This window comes from Heterocephalus glaber, unplaced genomic scaffold, assembly GCF_053883595.1.
Source record: "Heterocephalus glaber isolate CG9 unplaced genomic scaffold, H.glaber_assembly_v1.0 deba00001428, whole genome shotgun sequence".
NCBI classification, from domain to species: domain Eukaryota; kingdom Metazoa; phylum Chordata; class Mammalia; order Rodentia; family Bathyergidae; genus Heterocephalus; species Heterocephalus glaber.
The window spans coordinates 26843273-26864078 of record NW_028258293.1 but is presented as its reverse complement, the minus strand read 5'-3'; the positions used below and the strand labels follow the sequence as shown (position 1 = coordinate 26864078).

Here is a 20806-nt window from a genome sequence, read left to right as displayed (position 1 = left end):
GTCTTCTATGTAGTCCAGGCTAGCCTCAAACTTGAGGTAATCCTCCTGCCTCAGCCTCCCGAGTGCTGGGATTACAGGAGTGTGCCACCAAGCCTGGCTAAGGTGATTTCTTTACCATACTTTTTTTTTTTTTGGTACAGGGATCGAACTCAGGACCTTGCGCTTGAGAGGCAGGTGCCGGAACCACTGAGCTAAATCCCCGGCCCTTTACCATACTATTATTAGTTTTTCCTTTGAGAGTTTTAGGGTTTTTTTGTTTTTTGTTTTTTGTTTTTTTGGTACCTTGGATTGAACTCAGGACCCTGTGCTTGTGAGGCAGGTGGCAGAACCACTGAGATAAATCCCTGGCCCTAGTAATTAGTTACTTATGGGGAGATACTTTGAGATTATTCATTTTTATTAACATCCATTCTTGCTGGGCCTGGTGGTGCATGGCTACAACCCCAGCATTTAGAAGGCTGAGGCAGAAGGATTGCCATGAGTTTGAGGCCAGCCTGGGCTACATAGTGAGTTCAAGGCCAGCCTGAACTACACAGTTAGACCCTCTCTCAAAAAACCAAACAAGGGGGCTGGGGATTTAGCTCAGTGGTGCCATACCTACCTCAAAAGCACAGGTCCTGACTTCAATCCCCAGTACTGCAAAACAAACAACCCCTCCGCCCAAAAAAACCTAAAATGAGATCTAGGCAAAACAGTACTCATAATACTAATCTTTAAATCTAGCCAGTTACAAAACTATATTTCATTTTTTCTTTTTCTTTCTTCTTGGTTTCTTGAGACAGGGTCTTGCTATGTAGTTCAGGGGGCTTTGAATTCACCTGTATAGCCCAGGCTGCCCTCAAACTTGCTTCAATCCTTTTACCTCAGCCTCCCAAGGATTACATATGTGTGCCACCACATGCAGCTAAAACTGTGTAGTTATAATAGTCAGATTTATTTTACCTTCTTTGCACATTCTGCACAGTGTCTTTAAGATAGTGAACTGAATAATTGCTCAGGACCTTGAGAGCTTGTTTGGAGGTTCTAGCAGGGGAGTGTAGCTACTTGTATACCCTTGACTGAAGAAACGGTCCTCTTCTATCAGGGGTGGTCATCCTCTTGACTGAGCACACAGCTTCAGGAGGGACACACATGGAGCAGTTCGGGAGGAGGGGGACACCTGCCTAGCCAGCCAGATCACCCGAATCAACCCTGGCAATCAATGGGGTGACAGAAGCTGCAGCCAGATCCCCCTCACATCCTGAATAATTGCTCAGGAAATCGTGAATGTCTCAGTTACTTTCTGGTTCCTCTTGGTGAGACAATAAATAGGAGATTTCAAGGGCAGAAATAATGGCTCCTCAAGGCTTCTTCAATCATGTAGATGTGTTTGGGCAGCATCTGAGAAAATGCTTCTATAGATGCTGATCACAGATCTGGGGTTATCCTTCCCCATAATTATTCCATTAACCAAGTCACATTAGTCCTACTTCTTCGGATGTACCAATAGTGTCAAAACCTAACACACCATGCCCACGTGGGCCAAAGAGAGGGTCGTGTGTTCCCAACCAACCAATTTCTGACATCCTATCTTCCGTGAACTTCATGCACGCCAAACCCAGCTTCTATTGTTTATGACCAAGGCCAGGCCTGGCTGACTTGCCAGTGATACCAAATATTCTACCATATTCTTGGGGAATGCTGAGAACAGGCTTCATCCAGCTGACTTTAATCAGTGTCTGGTTCACAGGAGCCCGGATGACAAGGCCATTGAGTTGCTAAAGATACAACCATAGCCATTGGCTTTTTGCCTGCTGTTCTGGAGTACGTGATGTGCATGGATACTCTTGAAGGCTTTCTGTCTGAGGTGAAAAAAAACAATGCCAAGAACAAATGCCTGCCTGTTACACTGAGCACACACAGTTACCCCTGAGTCCAGCATCTAGATGCACCTAGCCCTTCAGGGAACCCAGGCTACTGCTGAGGGTGGGAGGGCCAGTCTTGCAGTGGGTGGCATGGCACAAGTACATAGGATTAAGGCTATCCCCTGACTCCCTTGCATTCTGCTTTACTTCACCTAACAGGATATGCTTTTTTATGTATATATAGATTTATATGATAATATTTCATTAAATGACTAAGTGGTCTCTTTCTCTTTTTTTTTGAGACAGGGTCTCACTATGTAGCCGAGGTTGACTTTCAACTAGCATTGAACTAGGAGTAAATCTCCTGCCTCAGCCTCCTGAGTGCTGGGACTACAGGCATGTGCCACTATAAGTGGATTCTCATATTTCACTATTACAGTCAGTGCTGTAGTGAATGTCCTTGCATATGTGTCCATCTTTGTATATAAAAAACTATTTAGTGGAAAGCTGTACAGTAGTATAGCTGCTGTGGCAAAGCATATGACAATTAATCTAAAAATTAAATATAGAGCCAGGAGTGGTGGCCCATGACTATAATCCCAGCATTTGAGAGGCTGAGGCAGGAGGATTGTGAGTTTGAAGCCTGGGCTATGTAGCAAGTTAAAGGCCAGTCTGGATTACAGTGAGAAACCCAGTCTAAAAAAACACAAAATAAATTAATAAACACAGAATTACTGTATTATTTGAGTACTTTTTTTTTTTTTTTTTTTTTTTTTTTTGGTACCGGGGATTGAATTTGGGACCTTGTGCTTGTGAGGTGGGTGGTGAAACCACTGAGCTAGATCCCTGGCCCAGAATTACTGTATTATTTGGAAATTCTATTTCTGGGTATATACCCCAAGGAATCAGAAACATCAGAAATGTCAAATAGACATTTGCACACACATATTCATAGCAGCATTATTCACAATAGCCAAAAGGTGGAAGCAACCCAAATATTGATAGATGGACAAATGGATACCTAAAATGTGGTATGCACAGACAGGAAATTAAAAAGTGGAATTTGGGGCCGGGGATTTAGCTCAGTGGTACTGTCCGTGCCTCACAAGCATCCTGAGTTTGATCCCTGGTACCACACACACACACACACACACACACACACACACACACAAAGTGGAATTTGAACCCTGAAACCTGGAATCTAACTCTGGAAGGAGAGGTGAGCAATCCAGAACATTTAGTTGGGAAGCCATTTTTAGGAGCTACCCAATAACATTTTGGTGCAGTCATCTAGGAGAATCAAAAGCCAGGAGATTCTGATAACACTATTTGAGGTTCAACAACTTAGAAGATGTTTGCTTTCATTTTAGAATAATGGCTGCTGTTAGCTGGCTATGATGGTTCATGCCTGTAATCCCAGCACTCGTGAGGCTGAGGCAGGAGGACTGCTATAAGTTCAAGGCCAACCTAGACTACAAAAAGCAAACAAAAAAACCAATAAAGGCTGCTTTCTGCCTTTGCTCTATAATAAATACTTTTGCTGAGTGTGTACTGTACTCTATCTTTGCCTAATAAAATCTACTCATGTCTCTGGCATGTCCTGAAAAATTCGGTCAGTGAGTCTGTGACAGCTGGGTGAGTTAAATTTGAGAAACTCAGAGACCCAGCCTGGTGACCCTCCTGTCTCGGCCTCTCTGAGTGCTGGGATTACAAACATGCACCACTACACCCAGCTCAAATGTATTTTCCATAGGTTGCAAGTACAACATGGTCTCCCTTGGTTAACATCAGTGTGTGAGCAGGTCCCTGTGCCTCTTCGGAGGCACTAGGGAAAAATCTGGCTCCATGCCTTCTCCAGAAAGCTGCCTGCATTCCCTGGCCCATTGCTTCTCCCCTATCTGCAGAGCCAGCAGTGTGGCATCTCTCTGTCCCTTTTTCCTTTGCCACATCGTAGTTTCTGTCCATATCTGGAAAAGTTTCTTTGATTTTAAGGACTCATCCACATGGATAATCCAAAACAACTTCCCCATCTCTATCAAGTTCCTTCACCTTAATGATGACTACAAGGTCCCATTTGTCGTGTAGGGTAACAGGCTCACGGGTTCCAGGGTCAGGACACGGACGGGGTGGGGTATTCTGCCTACCGACTCTAGAACAGTGAGGCTATGTGTACATTTGTGTGTTTTGGGGTCTCCTCAGCCTCATCCCTTCCCACTTCTTGTCTGTTTTTGCTTTGGTCAGAGTAAAGAAGCCTTAGCTGCGGTAAGCCAATATATGCTAAGCCAATATATGCAAAGCCACTGTGCAAATAGGACCTTGGGTGAAAAACCCATCCTGGGGCAGGTGTTTCCAGGGAACTGCAAGAGAATCCACAGAGATCCTTTCTAACCCATCCATTCATCTCAAACTTGGGTCAGGAGCAAAGAGGTCTCAATGACACTAAGTTGTCCAGGCTGGGCTAGAACCTGGGATCCTCCTGCCTCAGCCTCCCAGGGTGCAGCCTAACAGGCAGGCACCACTGTGACCAGCTTGAGTTGTAGCTCCTGCTTAGAGCAGCCACTTTCCTAAGGCCTGGGCTCCTCATTTGCTAAATGAGAGTAGGATTTGCAGGGCTGGGGTAGGGATGAGAGGACACTAAGTGTGTGAAAGCCCTTTCAAAGGCAGGCATCCAATATACAGGAAAGGCGGAGGCTGCCAAACTCTCCTTTGTTCCCCACCAGGGCCAGCCTGGCTCCTCAAGGCTGATGGTGGATAAATGAGTGGCTCTCACTGACAGCACTGGGCCCGGGCCCTTCCTGGATGGTGGAGTTATCTGCATAGAGTCCCCGTTTCCATCTCCAGCCTGAGGTTCTGACTGGATTTATTTATGACCATTGGGAAATCCCCATCCTGCCCACACCCCCCTTTCAGTTTCTCTGGCCCTGGTTTATGTAAAACATGGGGAAAGGAGAAGGTAAAATCCCAGGACAGAAAGGACATGGCCTGGAGAATCTCTTCTAGGGATTCACAGCCGAGCAGGAGACATAGGGCATAATGTCAGAGAAAGATAGAAGCTTGGAGGTAGGGAGGCACCTACCTACATCCCCAGCAAGTCAGCAATAGAGCCAGGTAAGACCTGGCTTCCACCCCACCCACCCCCTCCACGTCATCATCACCAAGACCCTTCCTCATCTGGGTTCCCAAACAGTCTTCCTCCATCCCCATGCATCCCCTAGCTCTGCCAAAAGGATTCTCACTGTTCTCCAAACATGCAATCAGCTTGTAACTCTGTGCCTTTGAATGTAATGTCCCTCTGTGCACTCTCTTCTCCCACATGTCTACCAGTGGGCTTAACTCCTACACATCCCTCAAGGCCCGCTGAAAAGTTTCCTTCTCTGGAACAAAAGCCTAAATCTAGTTTGACCAGACAGGGTCTCATTTTTTTTTTTCCAAGACAGGGTCTCACTATGTAGTTCAAACTGGCCTCAAACTCCTAGCAATCAATCCTCTTGCCTCCACCTCCCAAGTGCTGCAATTACAGGTAAGCACCACCAGGCCCGGGGAGAATCTATTCCTTTCCTTCCTCAGTGCCTTCATAGCATTCTCTGCACACATTGATTTTAACATTTCCCACCCTTTTCTATAATTGTCTTAGCTTTCATTAGACTAGACTGTTTTTCTCTACTGCAGGGATTATTTCTGCTTCATTTCTCTGTCACCAGGGCCTAACGAGGTGTCTGGCACTCAATAAATGTCACCAGCTAGCTGGTCACTGGGACTTGTTGAACCCAGCTGAGGACACTGGAAAGAAATTCAAGGTTTCTGGAGAATTTCCAGCAGGCCAGAACTCTCAAGAAGGGTAAGAAGCAAAGGGTCCTTGCAGTAGGGATCCTGTGAGAAAAAGCAACAGGAGAGGCCTCGGGACCCAGATGAGAGGAGGAGCAGCTGAGTCACCCTGGAGTCCAGGCTGGGCCCTAGAAGCATAGAAACCACTCCACCTCTGCCCTCACTGGGCTCAGGGTCTGCTGGGGGAACAAACAGGAATACAGTTTGGTACAGAACTGGTCTATAGTCACTTCCTTCTTCCTGACACCCTTTCTTTTTAAAAATAAATTAGTATTTGTATTTGTACATGTGTATTAGTACACTAGCAGTGATTACATTCACTGGGGGATGTTGGTTCATGTACATAGCACATGTTCTTTTTACTTCCTCTTCTCCTCCCTCCCTCCACCCCTTGGTTCCCCTCCAATCTGCAAAAGATCTATCTCTCAGATTTCTATTATCTTTTATTTTGCTGTTTAAATTAGTGATACTTTAGCCAGGTGTGATGGTGCATGCCTCTAATCCCAGCACTGGAGGCTGAGGCAGGAGGATCATCATGAGCTCAAGGCTACCCTGTGCTACAAAGTGAGAGCCTGTCTCAAAAATCCAAAAAAAAAAAAAAAAAAAAACCAAAAAAAAAAATTCAAAAATTAAAAATAAATTAGTGATACTTGGGGTGGCTCATATAAGAGAAGCCATGTGCCATTTAAGCTTGCATTTCTATTTTATTTCACTTAACATTATTTTCTCAAAGTGCATCCATTCTTTTTAAAAGGTGTATCTATTTTGACACCCTTTCTTTAGCTTCCAGGATATCACCCAACTTGCCTGGCTTTCTTCCTCCATTTGATTTGCTGCTTCTCCTAGTTTACTAAAATTCTTAATATTGAAGGAAACTGTTTTCCATCTATATTCACTTCCTCGGTGATCTCACCCAGTCTCATGACTTTAGACACCATCTGTGCTCTGACTCCCACAGTGACATATCCACCCTAGATCCTCCCTTGACCTGCAGATCCAGAGTTCATGGCCCCTCAATATCTCTCCTCTAATGGACATCTTAAACAGACCCCAGGCAGAGCTCCAGGCAGTTCTCCCTCCTAAAAAGTACTTCCCCTGTCTCTCCCATCTCAAAAAATGGGAGGCCGGGGATTTAGCTCAGTGGTTTTGCCGCCTGCTGTGTAAGCTCAAGGACCCAAGTGGGATCCCAGGTACCAAACAAACAAATAAACAAACAAAAACAAATAGTTTTTGGGCCGAGGATTTAGCTCAGTGGTTCCGGCGCCTGCCTTGCAAGCGCAAGGTCCCGAGAGTTTGATCCCCAGTTTGATCCCTGGTACCAAAAAATAAACAACACACACACTCAAAAAATGGGAAAAGCTATTCAGGCTAAAAATCTTGGCTTTTTTCTTCCTCTGATACTCTATATCCAAGCCACAGGCAAACCTTGCTATCTCTATCTTCTAAATATATTCAAAATTCATAGTGGTGCCGACCCCCGCCTTGCAAGCACAAGGTCCTGAGTTCAATTCCCAGTATTAAAAAAAAAATTAAAATTCACAAGGTGCGGTGGCACACACCTATGATCTCAGGTACCTGGGAGTTTAAGACTGGCGAATCACAAGTGGAAGGCCAGCCTGGGCAACATATTTAGACGTTGCCTCTAATGAAAAAAAGAAAGTATGAGGCTGTAGCGCCATGGTACAGAACCCTTGGTTTAATACCCAGCAATAAATAAATTAATAAATAAACAAACATTAAAACCCAACCACTTCTTATCATCCATCCATCTACTCCTTCTGGATTATTATAGCAGGCTCTGAACTGGTCTCCTTGGCTCTGCCATTGTTCCCTCCATGCCTATGGTCACAGAACACTATGGTCACAGCACAGAGTAGCTCTGTCAAACTGTAAGTCAGACTATGTGGATTCTCTCTCTGCTTACAACCCATCACTGGTTCCCTAACACAAAGTAAAAGGCAAAGTCCTTATTATGACCACAAAGTTGTATCTGTTTGCCTCCTTTTGCCTTTCTGTCCTCATTGACTCTTCTCCACAAAGGACACTGCTCCAGCTATTCTAGGCCCTTTGTACTTGCTGTTCTTGCTCCCTGAAATCTTTGTTGCCAAATATCAGCAGGCTCATGCCCTCTCTCTCTCTCTCTCTCCCCCCTCCCTCCCTCTCTCTCTTCCCCTTCAGACCTTTACTCAAAAGTTACCCCTTCCAGTGATTTCCCTGGAGTCCCCTATTTAAACAACTCCCCTGACAACATTTTATTCCTAGTTCTCATCAGTATTTACTTCAATCTTAAATATATATTTTTTCCTCATTTGTGTGTGTGATACTGGGGATTAAACTCAGGGCCTCCTACATGCTAGGTAAGCACTGTACCACTGAGCTTAAATTAAATTTCTGAGGCAAGCTCAGGCTGGCCTTGAACTTGTAAAGCTGACTTCCTGCCCAAGTAGCTGGAATTATAGGTATGCACCATCATGCCTGGCTTCATCTTTCTCTTTCGTTGTTTATCTCTCTCATGAGAATGGAAGCTATATGATGGGGGGGGGGGTCTTACTTGGTCTGTTTTGTTCACTATCATATATGCACTACATATTACTATCAGGGGTCTATATCTATACATTTGGCAAATGAATGGATGAAAAGGGTAGACATTTCCAACATCTGATACCCTGTCCCTCTCTTTTTAAGAAGGGGTTTGCTATGTAGTTCAGGCTGGCCTGGAACTCACTATGTAGTCCAAGCTGGTCTTGAATTTGTGGAGATCATCCTGCCTCAGCCTCCCAAGTCCTGGGATTACAGGCAAGCACCACCATGCCTGGAAACACTATCTTTTTTTTTTGGTACTGGGAATTGAACTCAGGACCTCGTGCTTGCCAGGCAGACGCTGTGCCACTGAGCTAAATACCCAGCCCTGCTACACTATTGAACAGCAGTTATCCAATCTTCATATCAGCCTACCACAGGTGAAAATCTTGGCAGATTATGATGCTGGTTAAATAAGGATGTGGATCAATGGAACAGAATAGAAAAAGCAGAAACAACCCCAGGGACATATAGCTATTTTCTTTTCCCTGGTATGGGGGATTGAACTCAGGACCTTATGCTTGAGAGGCAGGCACAGTGCCACTGAGCTAAATCCCCAGCCCACATAGAGCTATTTGATCTTTGACAAAGGAGTCAAAAACATACACTGGAGGAAAGATAGCCTTTTTAATAAATAGTGCTGCAAAAATTATCCACATGCAGAAGATTGAGTCTAGACCCATATATCTCACCATGTACTAAACTAAAATAAAAATGGATCAAATATCTAAATGTTAAAACAGAAACACTTAATCTGCTGAAAGATATAAACAGGTACAATTCTTGAAGACAGAGGCATAGGCAAGGACTTTCTGCACAGAGCCCCAATGGCACAGGAAATAATACTGTAACAAATGGGATTGTATCAAATTTCTGCATACAGCAAAGAAAACAACCAACAGAGCGAAGAGACGAGCTACAACTGGATGAGGTGGCGCATGCCTGTAATCCCAGCACTCTAGAGGCCGAGGCAGGAGGATCTCTGTGAGTTCCAGGCCAGCCTAGGCTAGATAGTGAGTTCAAGGCCAGCCTGACCTATATAGTGAGACCTTGTCTCAATTTTTAAAAAATAAGAGAGAGACAAGCTACAAAATGTGAAAAAGGTTTTTGCCAGCTATTCCTTGAACAGAGGACTAACATATAAAGAAATAAAAAAATTAGACTTCCCCCAAATAAAAGACTCAATCAAAAAATGGGTCACTGAAATAGACACTTCTCAGAAGAGTGACAATTGGTCAATAATGCATTTAAAAATGCTCATCATTGCTAGCCATCAGAGAAATGCAAATTAAAACTATACTGAGATACTATCTTATCCCAGAAAGAAGGTGTATCATAAAAAAAATCTAATAATAACAAATGCTGGCAAGGATGTAGGGAAAAAGGAACTCAACTACATTGTTAGTAGGAATGTAAATTAGTACAACCACTATGGAAATCAATGTAGAGATTTCTCAAAAAACTAAAACCTTGGGCCAGGGATTTAGCTCAGTGATGCTGCTGCCTGCCTCACAAGTGCAAGGTCCTGAGTTCGATATCCGGTACCAAAAAACCCCAAACAAACTAAAACCTAGAAATTCCAGAGATTTAGCTCAGTGGTGCCTCACCTGCCTCACAAGCACAAGGTCCTGAGTTCAATCCCTGGTACCGAGAAAAACAACAACAACAAAAAACAAACCCCTAGAAATTCCATTTGACCCAGCTAGCCCATTTCTAGGTATTGTCCTAAAAGAGATAAAATCATATTACAGTGATATATCCATACCCATGTTTATAGCAGTACAATCTATAATAGCTAGATCTTGGAAACAGCATATATGTACATCAACAGATGAATGGATGAGGAAAATGTGATATTAACACACAATGGAGCACTACACTGCCATAAAGAATGACAAATTTGAGTTGGATGTGGTGGTGCATGCCTGTAATCCCAGCACTTGGGAGGCTGAGGCAGGAGTATTTCCACAAGTTTGAGGCCAGCTTGGGTGACATAATGAGTTCAAGGCCATCCTGAACTACATAGCAGGACCCTATCACACACACACACACACACACACACACACACACACAAAGATAAACTTGAGCCATTCAGATAAATAGATGTGACTGGAGAACATAATGTTAAACGAAATACGTCAAACACACAAGCTCAAATATTGCATGGCTTCTCTTACATGAAAAACACACAAAAAAGAAAAGAAAACAAATGCTTCCTGCTGCTAGCCTCCCAAGCACAAGGCTCCAAGTTCGATCCCCGGTACCAAAAAAAAAAAAAAAAAGAAAAACACAAATAAAGACCAAAATAGAAGAGAGATAAATAGGAAATAAAGAGAAGTTCAAATACTTAGGGATGGAGATTTGGCTCGGTGGTTTCACTGCCTGCTGTGCAAGCACAAGGACATGAGTTCGATCCCCGGTATCAAAAAAAAACACCCCAAATTACAAATTCCATTGTTTTAAAAATATTTCAATATACATGCTAATTGGTTTCATTTATACTATGTTTATCTTAAGTTTGTTGAAAGATTTGTTGTTTCTTTTTTGAAAGAATCTTTTTGGTTTATGTCTTGTACTCTGAGTAACCACTTTGAAGATAATTCTACACAGTGTAGTTGACTATTGTTGTTCTCTTATTATTTATGAAATTTTGTTTTATTTTTTCTTAAAAAAAGAAACATTAAAAAAATGCTGATTAAAGAAGCTGAGGGCAGAGTAAAAGGACTTGCTCAAGTGTTCACATCTGTTGAGCATAGGAGTGAAATCCTGGTTTGCTGGTCCTGAGAGGCTGGTAGGTGACGAAGTTAGTTGGGTTTGAGAGACTTCTTTTACCAGAAAGCATGAGAGTCTCTGAAGGTAAGGTTGGGTCAGAGACAAGAATTGCGGAATCACTGGGCATTGTGGAGCACCCCTGTAATCCCAGCACTTGAGAAACTGAGGCAGGAGGACTGCGAGGCCAGCCTGGATTATATAGTGAGTTCAAGGCCAGCCTGAACTACCTAGCAAGACCCATTCTCAAAAAAAAAGACATTGTGTTCAATTTCCCAGTGGGGTCTGCAGGGTCTGGCTTCTCCTTCGAACCAAAGTCTTTGGGGCCAGTGACCATACTCATTAATTTATCCCGTTTCTAGCAAAGAATGAAATATGTAATCACATATTTTTGTTCAAGACAAACATAAAGGGCCGGGGATTTAGCGCAGTGGTTCCGGCGCCTGCCACACAAGCACAAGGTCCTGAGTTTGATCCCCGGTACCAAAAGAAAAGACATACATAAAGGAATGAATATGTTCATACGGTTAACTAAGTCTGAGGTGACAAGAGGGACGTTAAAACACTCAGATTCTGAGACAAAAGCAGATCTTCCTGGAAAGCAACACGAGAAAGAATGCTCACAGCGACGCACTGTGCCAGTAGGCATTTTTTAAAAGGTGTTAGAGCGTAAATTCCGAGCAGGGACGGAGGCGAACGATTAGGTGGAGGGGCAGCGGCACATGCAGTGGATTGACTGAGACTTAAGGTAGGGCCAATAGATAAACATAACAAATTTCCTTCCCCCACGTAGTACGGGACTAAGGGACCTATAACGTCACATCCGGTCTTGTAAGCGAGAGCGGGGAAACAAAAGGTGACGAAGGACGCATGCGTTTGGTGGGTTCCGGATGCTGGTGGGTCCTTCCGCTCAAACTAAGAGAAGCGCTTCCGGGTCGCCGCCGGCTGCCGCCTCCCGGGGCGGTAAGTACAGAAGCGAGGCTGTAGCTATCTCTTTGCCCCTTTTTTCCTTCTTCCCCCAGAGAAGCCCAGTTCTTCTGAAGCTCCTCGTTCAGATTCCTTTACCCTTAAAGAACTACTGCTCATTGGCCGCTTCATTGGGGCTAAGTCCCACCCTATCCACACAGAACCCGTCATTCATTGGTCTCCCTTCCTGTCACCTGGCATTTCTTTCAGTTAATTGGCTCTACCCAGGCCCCACTCCTTTCGCGCTCATCAACCCTATAAGGCCAAACTCCTGTGCAAGGCCCACCCCTGCCTTCTTTCTGTTGGTCAACCGCGCTGTCATTATTATAATAAGCAAAGAATGGGTGGTGCTTTTGCGGCGGTGGGTTGGGTTTTTCGAGGCAAGATCTCTGGGCTGTCAGTATTTACGGGATATGAGGGTGAAGGCTCTTGTGCTTGGTAGTGGGACTGGGAAGTTTGGGTCCATCTGGGTTGGTCAAATAAGTGCGGGAAAAACTGGCCTTCATATGGATTCTTTTCTTCTCATCTCCAGAGAAGATGGATCCCTTTCCTGCGCGACTTTTAAGCCCTGGCTCACTGTGCGACCTAAAGCCAGTCAGCCTGTTGCTAGATCTCAGTTTTCCTGTTTGTGAGCTGAAATGTTTTAATTCAGATTCCCTAGGACCTTCCCGGTCAGCTCTCGCAGCTGATTTACTTTTCTTGTACATACAAGTTCATCCGTTCAATCTTTCATTTACTTATCCATGTATTTATGCCTTCTAGAACGCCCTACTATATCCTGTTTGCACGTGGTGCCACCTTTATCCCCCAGTTTGGTCCACGAGAGAGGTAGTTAGTGTTCCAAATTTTTCATACTGGGTGGGCATCACATGGACCATCATAAAGGGGCAAAAATTAAGTTTTAGGGTGTGGAGGGGATAGAGATAATTTCAGTAGAGCCCTGCTGCCTCTAATTTTGTAATCCCAGTCTGTACTCTGGATTCCATCTCTATAGTTGGCCCTAGTTCTTTTCCCTTCATGAACAACCTACAGCTTTACTTAGAAACTGCTTATCAGAATAACTTTGAGGGTGGTATAATTGTTATTATCCTAATTTTACAGATGAGGAAACTGAGGCCCAGAGAGGTTAAGTGACTTGGCCACAAACAGTTAGTAGGTGGTGGACCCAGGACTCAAACCCAGGTCTGTGTGATTCCCAGAGGGAAGTTTCCCTGCTACCTTTCACTCCACCCTGTCCCTAAATCAAATTATAGCCAATTGAAATCCGAAGCAAATCACATTCACTTCACTGTTTTCCTCAGTCTAGGAGCCATGTCCACCTTGTTCCCTTCACTCTTCCCCCGTGTGACTGAGACACTGTGGTTTAATCTGGATCGGCCTTGTGTGGAGGAGACAGAGCTGCAGCAGCAGGAACAGCAGCATCAGGCCTGGGTGAGTGAGAACCTAGAACAGGCCCTTTGGGCCTTCCTCTGGAGACCTGCCTGAAAGAGCTCTTTGCTCTGAACTGGGAGTAGTTGGGCTGGGAGCCAGGGGTCTCATTTGCTCTCATTTGCTGGGGGACCATGAGACTTCTTGGGGAAGATTAGAGCTCAGGTTCCCCTCACTCAGCCCAAACTCTTTTCCCTGAAGCACAGGAATTAATAATTTTAACTATTTATTATATTCTGGGTCTAGCAGATGCCATGTTCTAGGCTAAGTCACTTCACCCTTACCATAATTACATGAAGAAGCCAAGACTCAGAAGAGTTTAAGTAGTTGGATCAAATTTATAAGTGGCAGATGACAGGAGAAAGGGATTGAATCTTCCTGAGAACTGGGAGGACAGTTCTCTCCCAACACTTAGGGGCAGAGTGGGCCAGTTCCATGCCCCTGATCTCTCCTTCTTGGGCCCTCCGGACCTCCCTTTGCTCACAGCTCCAAAGCATCGCAGAGAAAGACAACAACCTGGTACCTATTGGCAAGCCAGCCTCAGAGGTGAGTTGCTGCAGCAGGTGGGGCCTATGTGAGGCCCATGGTGGACCAAAGCTCTGCTCTAATTCTGAATATCCTGTCTCTGAGCCAGAGCAGTTGTGGATTCTCAGTCTGGGTAGAGGCTAGAAAGGGGAGCTGCAGTGGGTGGACATAGGCCCCAGTACCAGTATCTTGCAGAACATCCATCAGCATGCTAGATTCAGTGGGGGCAGGGACAGGGAGAGGGAGGCTTCAAGTGGGCCAGCTCTTGAACTGGTCCAGACAGCCCAGTAGGACCTTCAGGCTCTCTCCTGCCTTCCCAGCACTATGATGATGAGGAAGAGGAGGATGAAGATGATGATGAGGATAGTGAAGAGGACTCAGAAGATGATGAAGACATGCAGGACATGGATGAGATGAACGACTATAATGAATCACCTGATGACGGAGAAGTCAATGAGGTAGGCATGGGGTGAAGGGGAGGGTTTCTGTTCCTGGGCCCCTAACCCAATCTAATTGATAGCAAAGGGTTACAGAAACCCTGGATCCACCAAGGGGCAGGATCTGGGACTGAGGTCCCGTCCCACCCACACTCAGCCTCCTCTCCAGGTGGACATGGAAGGCAACGAACAGGATCAGGACCAGTGGATGATCTAGGTTGACAAGGCAGGGTGGCGATTCCAGGCCAGCCCAACCTACCCTGCATCCCCAGCCCTCAACCTCCCAGCCCAGAGAACCAGCTGACAGCCGCAGTGCCTGAAAGCTCAGCCATGGGCACTTCCTCAGCTGTTGCCAGGACCTGATCTTGACCCCTCCCAGACCATCAGTCTGCCCTTGAATCCCCAGAGCCTGAGTCCATCCCACCTTCCTGGCCACCCCCTGGTTGACAGGTCTGGTATCTTTCTAACCCTTGTTAATAAAGATACAGGACTGATTTTTTTCCCCTATGTCTATTCCCTACTTGGTGGGACCTAGAGGAGTCCATCTTCTCTTGGGCTTGTGGGGGAGAAGGGGAAATTCCATGGATATAAAGCAAACCTAATTGGCCTGGTAGGCCAGGGTTGGAGAACCTGAGCCCTGGCTTCTGTGCACCAGCTTGCACCCAGCCATTCCTGCAGGGCCACTTATCTGGTATTTCCTTTAATCCTGCCCATGACGTCAGGGCTGGTGAGGGGAGGTTTCCTGAGGCACAGAGCTAGGAGGCCTTAGCACTCTCCTAGCTAGCTATCTTAGTGTGTTAAAGGAGCAAATTAAATCTCAGAGCAGGGCAGGACTTGCCTGGAGTCGCCCAGCAAACCAGACAGCTGGCTTGGGAAGTTGGGCCTCTTGGTCTAAGTCCATGGCTCTCTACAAGGAAGGGGACCAGTGGGACCAGGCAGTCTGATAGGATTTGACGCTTCAGATCAGTGTGGAGGCTGGAAAGGGGCAGAGTTGGCCTCCCCAACCATGAGCCCAGCATGTGTTGGGCACCAAATAGGGAGGGAAGGGGATGTTCTTGGGTGGAGATGGGAGTGAATAAGTAAATACTTCTCGTCCTGGACCTCAACCAGGTCCAGCATAGGTGAGCTGGGCTATGCCATCCTTAATGGCAGGAAAGTCTAGGAGGCCAGTGTGGTGCAGGCGGCAATGGTAGTGGCCACAGCTCTTGGCGTACTGCAGGAAGCGGGGTGCACCAGGAAAGAGCACATGGTCAGCCAACACAGTGGCACCAGCTGGCAGCAGAGCATGGGCCTCCAACAGCTGCAGGTCCTGCAAGTAATATCTGGGCCGGTGTGCCAGGAGCACCAGGTCTGCCTGACTCAGCTGATGTTGGGCTCGTAGGCATGGAATCACCTTCTCTGAGCTGCCAACAATGAGCTCCACCTGTGAGGGAAGGCCAGGCTGTGAGAGTAGGAGGGATTCCTTTCCCACTCCAGATCCCACCAGGATCTGGCCTAAGTACCCACCCACAAGTGTCTCACATTTCCTTTGGCCTCAGAACCCAAGAAGCTAGGTCACTATTGTAATTCCCATTATACCCACGAAGATGCTAAAACTCAGAGGATATGTCCTTTGCCCAAGGTCACCCAGCTAGCAAGAGGTAGACTAAGATTTGGACTCAGTTGCTGAACTCTGGAGACTTCTTCTTAGCTGCTTTTGTCATCTAGCAGGAAATATGTAGTGATGGCTTGGGGTGGGAGGGTAGGTCACACACCCTACCTGATCACACTTGCTAAGAGGCCTGGCTAGGGCAAGGCCAGGGTCCCAGAGAAGAGATCAGAATTAGAGAGATGGGGAGGCTGACCGTGTGCTCATCGAAGCCAGCCAGGCGGATGACTTTCTCAGCCACTGCTGCTGTGCGTGGATCCTGCTCCACAGTGAGAAGGCGACTCCCAGGGGGCAGGATGTGGGCAATAAGCAGTGTGGAATATCCGCAGTAGGTGCCAAGCTCCAGCACACAAGCAGGGGCCTTCTCTTCCACCAGCTGCATTAGGATCTGACCTATGGGGCAAGATGGCTGTTGTAGAAGATGATGCAAGGCCTCTGATGAAAAGAGACTGCAAATCCCTACCTGTCTCCTAGTAGCCCCCAACCAACTGGGGTCTCATTTCATCCCCAGTTGCCCTACTGGTCCTCCCCTCCTGCCCCCTCCAGTCTATTCACACCAGCTATTAGAAATCTAACAAATCTGTAAGTCTCTGGCTCCTGTATTTTAAAGGCCTTTAAAGTTGAACTGGGATCCTCAGCCTGGCATTCAGGACCTTCTTAGACCTGATCCTATCCTAGCGTTCCAGCTACAGCTCTCAGCTCCTCCTACCTGTAACTTGAAATCACAGCCATCCCAAACAACTGTTCCCAGAATCAACCACGATGTTTCTTTCCTCTATGCCACATCTGTACACGTGACTGGCTTTGCCCGTCCCCACTCCCATCCCCATCCACATGGCCAACTTGAAACCAGTCCTTCTAGGCTCAGTTCAAATGTTGCTTCCTTCAGGAGTGCCCAGGTAGAAACAACCACCCCATCTTCCAGGCTCCTGAGAAGCTTCTAGTTTCACACCCCCCCCTTTTTTTGTTCACTGAATATATTTCTGATCTTGGAATTGGATGAATTTTTAAAATAAGACTTTAACTTTGCTGGGAGCTGTGACTAAGATAAATACAGGCAGTGCTATCCTGAATCAGATGCAGAAGCATCTATGGTAGGGAAGAAAGCTGTGAGTTATAGTTATGCCCTTATATATTCCCTCCCTTTGAGTCCAGTGTTTGTGACTGGCTCATCTCTATTGCCTCTGTCTCTTCCATACCTAGCACATATTTGGTACAAAGTGGATGGCAATAAATGTTTATCAAGTGAATAAATGACTCAGTCCAAGTCCCTCATTTCCAGATGAGAAAAGATAAGCCAAAGAACATGAACCTGCCCAGTTTACCCAGGAAGGCGGTGACAGGTCCCAGATCTTTCTTCACCCTCTTGGGGTACTTCCTGGAACACTGACCTTTGACAGGCCCCATGTGGCCTAGGTACTCGAAGTGGCTGCTCCAGTGGTCCAGGGTGGTGAGGATATGACCAGGATCCCCAGGCAGGGCATGGGTGAGCACATAGCTGAAGGCCCGCTCCTCAATCCGTAACCCTGACAAGCAATCTCGGAGGCTCCTCAGCAAGACAGTTCTCATGAGCAGTCGGAAGTAGTGCCGGTATCGCACCAGCAATGTCACCACCAGTGGCAGGAATGCCAGCGCAATTGCAGGGGACATGGTCCTTACCTGTGCCTTGGGGTGGGGGGAGGTAGGAGAGAAACCCACACCCACCAATTCCTGGTCATTTGTGCAGCCTTTACCAGTAGCATTTACTATGCTCATATTTTACAAACCATGGCTGAGATAGGCTGTGTATTTTGTCCAGTCTTACTGAAGAACTGGGCACAGCAGACAGTGAATGTCTATTGATTTAAAGAGCTAATTTCTGGGTGTGGTGGTGCACACTTCTGATCCTAGTACTCAGGAGCCTGAGGCAGGAGGATCACCATGAGTTGGAGGCCAGCCTGAACTACATAGTGACATAGTGAGACCCTGTCTCAACACCCCGCCCCCCGCAAAAAAAAGATGAAGCACAGGAAGCTAAAGCTGAATACATCTTGGTATGAGTCCAAGCCTATGTATTTTCAAAGACTCTATACTGTCCACGTTCAGCCCAATCTCAAACCACCTCTCTCCAGTCCCAACTTCTTCTCCCTCTCCACCTCACTCCCCTCACTCACTTCCTTTTTTCCCTGATGTCACCCCTTCTTCAGGACCTCTTTCATTAATTCTTTTTACAATATCCTCACACCCACCAAATCCCTTAGCTGCTTGGTCTCCTCTCACCTAATACCGCATAGCAGAAGAAAAAAGCTTGGTGCTTTTGTTCAGAAAATGCCTCATTGCCACTGTGCTGTGTCTCAGTAAAAGGCAGTTAAAATACTTCATAAAAGATGTTAGGATGAGATGTCTTTTTCCCACCCCAGGACTTTGCTCTTCACTGAAGATGGAAGGAGTCCTTGATTCTGTACTCCTTCCCTTCTTCCTTCTCCCTTGTCTTTTTTCTCACTCTTTGCCTGTGCTGTCAGAATTCTCTTGGGCTGAGGATTTGGCTCAGTGGTACCACTGCCTACCTTGCAAGCGCAAGGTCCTGAGTTCCATCTCCGGTACAAAAAAATTCTCTTTATGAGTGCATACATAAAAACACCACACACTTTCCTCACTCTCAGCCCTTTTCCCCAAGGCTCCCTGTGAAGGATAGCTGCCCTTTCCTCTCCCAGCCCTGGACCATCCTTCCCCTCTAGATCTGATCTGGAAGGACTTCCAGGGCCTCTGGTGGGGCTGGGAGGAGGACTAAAGCAGAGTGCATGAATGGATGTAAATAGGTGAGTGGGTGAGTGATGGTGGGCATGGGAACCCATAAAGCCCGCCTTACCTGGGATAGAGGCTCCTGCTTAGGGAACGCAGGAGTACAGGCCAGGTAGGGGAGTCCTTAGGGGGAATAACCCTGAGGTGGGAAGATGGACTTGGTTTCAATTATTGATGCTGAGGCAGCTGTTGCTACCTGAGACTTGCAGTTCAAGTTACCAGACCTATGTAATTAGCTTTTTTTTTTTTTTTTTTTTTTTTTTTGGTATCTGGGATCAAACTCAGGACCTTGTGCTTGGGAGACGGGCACAGTGCCACTAAGCTAAATCCCCGGCCCTTAGACCTAGGGACAAGGTGGAGATGCCTTCTAAACCTTAGGAGCCCTCAAAAAACTTACAGAACTCCAGGGTCTTCATTGGAAGGGTAGTAAATGCTACTAGGTCTGGTGACTTCTCCCCCATTCCCTTGGATCAGGATATGAAACATGAGCCAAGGTGATGGAGAAATTGCAAATTACTCAACTGAAAATTCAAGTCTTCAGTGGCTTAGGTCACAGAGAAGAGTCAGAACCTGCCCCTGTCTTCCAGGAACTCTAAATTTGGTAGCAGAGGTTGACCTAGGAACAAGAGATTACAGTATGGTGTGATTACTAGATTGGATGCTCCATGAATACAAGAACTTTCAACTGTTTTCTGACTGACTGCCTATCCAGATAGAACACTGGCGTGGTACACAGTAGAAAGTAAACATTCATTGACCTAATGAGTTAATTCACACTGGATAAAGTTAAAGCACAGGAAGCTGAAGATGCTCAGAGAATGGAGTTAGAGAAGGTAATCAGATGGGTATCATTTATGTTGAGTAGCCTTGTTGACAACAGGCAGACCTGGCAGGAAGATAGTTTGCCAGGCCCCATGTGCAATGTTCAGGAGGTCAGTAGAGGAACCAACTACTGCTGGGTGGGGTATGGTAGGCCTATAATCTCAGCCACTAGGGAGGCTGAGGCAGGAAGATAGCAAGTTCAAAGCCAGGCTTGGCAATTTAGGAGACCGTCTCAAACAAACAAACCCAAAAGCAGACTTGAGGGTGTAGCTCAATGGCTGAATGCTTGTCTTCCACACTTGAGACCCTGGGTTTCATACGTAGTAACACAAAACAAAACAAAACAAAACCACACACACAACAAAACCAAAGGGAAGAAACTTTACAAGTATTTCTCTGGCTAGTGAAAGCACCTTCCATAACCCTCCACCCTCTGACATGAAGTGGGACACAGGTATCGGGCAGTGCATAATCTACAGACTTGGCCCTGTATCTTTGGCCTAAGGGAAGACAGGAGGGTTGAGGGGTTTTTTGTTGTTTTGCTTTGTCGAGACAGGGTCTTTCTATGTAATTTAGGCTGCCCTTGCCTTGAACCCACTATGGAGCCCAGGCTGGCCTCGAACTCATAGCAGTCCTTCTGCCTCAGCCTCCTGAGATTGCAGGCATTTGGCACCCTGCCCCGAAGGAGGGTTTGTTTTGGGGGTTTTTTTGTACCGGAATCGAACTCAGGACCTCATGCTTGCCAGGGAGACGCTGTGCCTCTGAGCTACATCCCTAGTCTGGAGGGGTTTTTAAGAGCACACTGAATCCCGCATGAAGTCACATGACTATAATACCAGGAGTTGGGAGGCAGAGGCAGAGCAATCTTCATTTCAAGGCTAGCCTGGGGTACACAGTAAGGCTGAGTCCCCCTCCTCAAAAGTCCTTTGGTTAGATTACTATGGCTGCTGTCAAAAGGCAGGACTAAAGAAAAACGACGGAGGGATAGGTCAGCAAGGTGGAGTCTCCACTTCCGCTTCAGATAGCGAAGGTATAATCCCCCCGCCCCATTGGACACCAATCTTTTGAGGCTTGTGTGTGCCCCAAACTATAGGCCCTAGGAGCTGCGGGACTGGATCCCACTCAGTCCTCATATGGCATCTAAAAGTATATCATGACAGCAGTTGGCATGAGTTCGCTCA

The 20806-nt window shown here is 46.3% G+C and overlaps 2 protein-coding genes across 18 annotated transcripts; one reads left to right on the top strand and one right to left on the bottom strand.

Moving 5' to 3' along the window:
- Nucleotides 1–11836: 11836 nt before the first annotated feature.
- Nucleotides 11837–14881, top strand: Anapc15 (anaphase promoting complex subunit 15). 17 transcript variants are annotated; one of them, XM_087211865.1, is made up of 6 exons: nt 11848–11981; nt 13086–13166; nt 13291–13415; nt 13899–13958; nt 14258–14395; nt 14544–14881. In XM_087211865.1, exons 3-6 carry the CDS (start codon nt 13296–13298, stop codon nt 14589–14591), a joined length of 366 nt encoding a protein of 121 aa, XP_087067991.1. In that variant the 5' UTR covers nt 11848–11981; nt 13086–13166; nt 13291–13295; the 3' UTR covers nt 14592–14881. The 17 variants fall into 17 exon arrangements, with proteins under 17 accessions (XP_087067992.1, XP_087067991.1, XP_012920424.1 ...); XM_013064970.3 differs by having other exon boundaries at nt 14532–14881; XM_013064972.3 differs by having other exon boundaries at nt 13286–13415.
- A 595-nt stretch (nt 14882–15476) lies between these two features.
- On the bottom strand, nt 15477–17672 carry Tomt (transmembrane O-methyltransferase). The gene is given in 3 exon segments (NM_001282110.1): nt 15477–15797; nt 16219–16415; nt 17414–17672. Coding segments are annotated over 3 exon segments (777 nt in total).
- Between the last annotated feature and the right edge of the window lie 3134 nt (nt 17673–20806).